Source organism: Chrysochloris asiatica, unplaced genomic scaffold, assembly GCF_000296735.1.
Source record: "Chrysochloris asiatica unplaced genomic scaffold, ChrAsi1.0 scaffold00139, whole genome shotgun sequence".
NCBI classification, from domain to species: Eukaryota; Metazoa; Chordata; class Mammalia; order Afrosoricida; family Chrysochloridae; genus Chrysochloris; species Chrysochloris asiatica.
In genome coordinates, this window is record NW_006408657.1 from 1,157,931 (window position 1) to 1,163,649 (window position 5,719).

The 5,719-nt window shown below is 38.1% G+C and overlaps 1 protein-coding gene across 4 annotated transcripts in view; it reads right to left on the reverse strand.

Moving 5' to 3' along the window:
- Positions 1-5,719, reverse strand: part of LOC102838260 (dystrophin-like) — a 3,237,302-nt gene that overhangs the window by 526,160 nt on the left and 2,705,423 nt on the right. For all 4 annotated transcript variants that reach the window (XM_006870143.1, XM_006870144.1, XM_006870145.1 and 1 more), the window contains one exon: positions 2,642-2,798. In XM_006870143.1, the coding sequence (XP_006870205.1) occupies positions 2,642-2,798 (157 nt within the window). The remainder of the gene's footprint in view (positions 1-2,641; positions 2,799-5,719) is intronic.

Genomic DNA, 5,719 nt, shown 5'->3' on the forward strand with positions numbered 1-5,719 from the left:
ATTACACAGGGTGGCACACAACCACCACCATTATATATATATATATATATGATACTATCAGATACCTAAAGCATAGATAAGTAAATTGTTTTTAGTTATAAAGCTACTCCTGCTATGTACTATTATTCTATAGACAAATAATTGAGATAAACACTTATCATATTGCTATCCCTAACCATTGAATGCTGTTGTTGTCATTGTTAAATGCCATCGAATCAGTCCCGACCCACAGCGACCCTGTATAGGGTTTCTGAGCAGTGGCTGGTGAGTTTGAACTGCCGACCTTGTGGTTCAAAACGACTTTGCAGTCCAGCGTGTTAACCCATAGCTCAACACCACTGATTAGCAGCAGCTAATAAATTCACACCAAACAAGTCAAAACAAGACATTATATACCTCCTGCTGATGGAAGAATACATTACCACTTATGAGGCAGTCTTTACAAAAACATCAAACCCCAATATCATCAAACTTCTAAAATATTGCTATTCAGTATGGTGGCCACTAGCCACATCTGGTTACTGAGAATTTATTATGTGGCTAATCTGGATTAAGATGTGCTGTAAGTATTTTTTTTATATTGACAGTATGTTAAAATGATTATATTTTGATACTTTGCATCAAATTAAATATATTATTTAAATTAATTTCATCCATTTATTCTCAATTTTTCTAATGTAGCTTCTAGGAATTTTAACATCACATGTGTGGTATGCAGTGAATTTTTATTGGGCAGTGCTGATCTTGTTGTTGTGTTGTTGTGAAGTGCCGTCAAGTCGGTTCCGACCCATGGCAACCCTGTGTAGGGTTTCCGAGGAGCAGCTGGTGAGCTTGAACCGCCAACCTTGCAGTTCAAATGGCTTTGCAGTCTGGCACATTAACCCACAGCTCCACACCAGTGTTGATCTAAATCCTGCTAATCATTTCTAGGAAATACAGAGGACCAATGAACATGTTTAACAACCCCATGGGAATGGAATCTGCCAAACTGAAATGGTTGGAAACTCTTCAGAAAAAAATGACCTAGTTTGTTCAAAAGATAAATATCAAGAAAAAAATTTAAATGAGAGACGACCTATAGATTACAAGAGATATTATTCATTAAGGGAGATACGCATACTGTCTTCCAGTTATTCAATCAAACACTAATCTAGGTGCTGCTGTGAAGGGATTTGGCATATGTAATGAAATTCCCTATTCAGTTGAATTTAAATTAGGGAAATTTTACCAGGTGAGCCTAATTTAATCAGTTGGAAGGTCATAAAAGAGATCTTAGGCCTTCCCTGGAGAGAGACAGACAGTTCCTTTGATGGACAACTTTTGCCCTTGCCTGTGGGATTCCAGCCTGTTCTTGATCTTCCCTTCATAACAGTGACCTTCTGAACTCCAGCCTTACTTAGCCAGCTCCCACAATTGTGTAAGCCAATACTTTATAATAAATTCCTTGTAAAAAATATATCCTACTGGTTCTGCTTCTCTGGTTGAATCCTGACTGATACAGATTTAGAATTTCAAGGCCTTTATGCTAAGTGGGAAGAGTCGATTTCAAAAGGTCACATACTGTAAGGTTCCATTTATATAACATTCTGGAAATGACAAAATTATAGAAATGGAGACCAGAGTAGGGGTTGCCAGCACCAGGCTGTGGGGGAGGGAGACAAATGTGACTAAAAAGTAGTAAAGGTGACAGAATCCTTCTGCATTTTGATTGTAGTGGTGTTTGCACAAATCTGCATATGGGACAAAATGGCATTGAACTCTGTAGACACATTACACCAGTGTCAATTCCCAGGTTTTGATATTGAACTATAATAAGATCAGTGGTTTAAGCTTACTAGCCGCTCCTTGGAAACCCTATACAGGGTTGCTATGGGTCGGAACCAACTTGAGAGCACTTAACAACACCCACATGAGAGAACAATGAGCCCTAGTGGCACAGTGGGTAAGTGGTCAACTGCTAACTGATTTGAACTCACCAGAAGCAGCTCAGGAGAAAGCTATGACAGTCAGCTTCCATCAAGATTTAGAGCTTTGGAAACCCATGGGGCAGTTGCTATATGGTTGCTATGAGTCAAAATTCAACTCAACAGCAGTGGGGTTGATTTGGTATTGGTATTGGTAGATAGAAACGAGTATTTGAATACTGACTGGGTACTTGATATTATCAGATTGTTGATATTTTCAAACATATGATAGCAGTGCTGTGGCTATCTTTAAGAGTGACTTCATAGCTTTTAGAGATACCTTAGTAAACATTTAGTAATGAAAGGATATATGCCCTCTTAAAAATGATGGAAGAAGGGTTAGTGTTAGATAAGTTTATTATGGTACATATATTTTAAGAAATTGTCATGGAGTTTATTATAGTATTCTGCCTAGTTTGTATTTGGTTTATATTTCCATAATAAAGAGCAAAACAAACAAACAAACAGATGGACAATGTCTTAAAATGTATTAAAAATGTTGATGCCTGGGCATTTTTAATATAATGGCTTTAAAAAAAATTAAGTCTCCCTTAGATTATAAGAAGTAAAAAAGATGTCTGTTGAATTTTATTTTACTGAAAACTGATTTAAAAATAGTCACTGATAGTGACTAAAATGCTTACTGTGAGCAAAGGACTAGGCTTAAAAACTCCTACCCTGTGTACATCATTCTGCTTCTGAACTGCTGCAAAACCTCCTCCAATTGGTGCCTGCCGGCTTAACTCATCATCTTTCAGCTGTAACCACACCAGAAGTTCCTGAAGAGAAAGGTGCAAACGCTTCCACTGGTCAGAACTGGCTTCCAAATGGGACCTGAAAAATAACAGGAACCAATGGTCAGTATTTGGAAGTATAAAAAATGATCCTAACAATTCCATTAAAGGCATCTTGGTCAGTTAGTACCGTATTGTGTAACCTTATTGTCAGCTATATGCTCGTTGTTGTTTCCGACTTAGAGTGACCCTTTATAGGGTTTCCAAGGAGCAGCTGGTGAGTTGGAACCACTGACCATGCAGTTCAAACTGACCTTGCAGTCCAGTGCATTATCCTGCAGTTCCACACCAGGACTCCATTGTGAGCTATAGAGCCAGAATTTTATTGACAACTGCTATATAGCTCACAATAGTCCAAATTTCATTGAGGACTGCTAAAGGAGCTCTGGTAGCGTAGTGGTTACGAATCGGGCTGTGAACCGCAAGGTCATCAGTTCGAAACTACCAGCTGTTCCGCAGGAGAAAGATCAGGCTCTCTGCTCCCATAAAGATTTACCGCCTCGGAAACACTGTGCAGGGTCGCTATGAGTCGGATCCGACTCCACGGCACGTAACAAGAACAACAACATTGTGAGCTACACAGTAGTCCTCAATAACATTCTGGCTAGCTGATTTTCAGAGCCATTAAATGGGAGCATTTTGATGGTAATTTGGATTAGAGTTAGTGTTTAGCCACATATTTACTTTCACATGTAGAATTCTAAGATGTTGGCAATGAAAGATACACTGAAAGGGACTGATTTCCCATACTGTTGCAGTCAAGAATGGTTCAGTGTTTGGGTAGAAAAAATCTTAGACCCAGTGACTAATATAAAACACTAACTTTTCATGTGACTCACACGAGTACTGATATTCTTTCTGCTCCGAGCAATGGAAAGGTCTCTTCCTACATTTTGATGTCTCCACTGTACACTCCAGGCAAGCTTCTTCCATTGACTCCTAGCATCTGGAGTCTCTTCCTTTCTGCTGCTCTCCCCATATGTTTTTCCTCCACCCTTCTTTATTCGTGTGCACCTGGGATTTGTTTTCACCAAGTTCCAACATTTTTCGCTTTGTTTCCTTTGTGTAAAATGTACTGAGACAACAACTCATGTGGAAGAGTAAAATCAGGCATTTGCCTGAAAATCTCCCCCAAACATGAATAATTTAGGCAGGAGACTGAGTGCTTTGCCATCGACTGAATTTAGAACATGTTAATCTGTAGAAGCCATTTAAGAATATACAAATGAATGATCTGTGTTATAAAATCCACATTTCACTTGGGGATGCGAAGTTAAATTAATAAAATAAATCATCACGCAGAAAACAAAGAGGAAACAGAGTGTTAGCCAAAGCATTATCCTCAGGTAGATTAGGAATTATGTTGCGTTGCTCACATATTTTCAGCAATGACTAATAATTCGTAAAATTAATGCTGCCTATAATATAAATATGATATCGTCTCAAATGCAGCCAAGATTGAAATGTAAAGCAAAGCAACCCAGTAGAAGGAAATATTTCCCTTGGCCATTTGGTAACTCAGTCTGACATTTCAAATACAATTCTCTTTCTGATCTCAGTCAAATAGAATCACAAAAGAGTACTTATTTGAAAATTAAATTGCTCCAAGTGTTCTGATGGAAAAAAATAATGATATATAAAGGTCCTTAAAATATGAAAACGCAATAAATCACAAGTTCCAATTCAAGGCATTTATACTAAGAAAGTAACTGGAAAAGCATATCAAGATATAGATTCATGAATGTCATTCATAGTATCATTTAGGATTGAGGCAAAGCAGAAACAATTTAACTAGTAAGTACTAGGGAATTGGCTACTTATAATATAGTGAATGTATGTACCATGAAATCCTATGCAGATGCTCAATATTATGACATAGACAGATATTTATGGGTATGAACAGATCACCACATCAGTTGCTATGAGAGAAAGCAGGTTATACAAATGTATACAATCTAATTTTCTAAAGCATTTGTGTCTGTATGTATTTGTGTGCACATGCTTGATTATCCATAAAAAACTCTGAAAGAACAACTTGGTTACCATTTAAAAATAGATTTACAGTTGATTTATTCCTTCATGCTTTTCCAAACTGTCAGGATTTTCTTTTTTATAATGAGCAATATAAACATTACATTCAGAAAAAGTGAAGACAATACATCACATAAGAGAAATTAAAGGAGCTGTGGTAGCATTGTTGTTGTTAGGTTCCATCGAGTTGGTACCGATTCATAGTGACCCTATGCTCAGCAGAACAAAACATTGTCTGGTCCTGGGCCAACCTGACAATTGTTGCCACGCTTGAGCCCGTTGATGCTGCCACTTTGTCAATCCATCTCGTGGAGGGTCTTCCTCTTTTTCTCTGACCCTCCACCCTACCAAACATGATATCCTTCTCAAGCGACTGGTCCCTCCTGACAATATATCCAAAGTATGAGAGACGAAGTTTGGGCATCCTGGCCTCCAAGGAGCACTCTGCCTGCACTTCTCCCAATACAGATCTGTTGTTCCTTTGGCAGCCCATGGCACTTTCAATATTCTCCTCTAACACCATAACTCAGAAGCATCAATTCTTCTATGGTCTTCCTTATTCACTGTCCAGCATTCTCATGCATATGAGGTTATTGAAAATACCATGGCTTAGGTCAGGCACACTTTAGTCTTCAAGTTGACATCTTTGCTCTTCAACACTTTAAAAAAGGTCTTGTGCAGCAGATTTGCCTAATGCAATACGTCTTATGATTTCTTGACTGCTGCTTCCATGAGTGTTGATAGTTGATCCAAGAAGAATGAAGTCCCTCACAACTTTAATCTTTTCTTCTTTGATAAGAATGTTGTTTATTGGTCCAGTGGTGAGGAGTTTTGTTTTCTTTACACTGAGATGCAATCCATACTGAAGACTGGGCTCTTTGATCTTCATCAGTAAATGTTTTATCTTCTTCACTTTTAGCATGCAAGGTT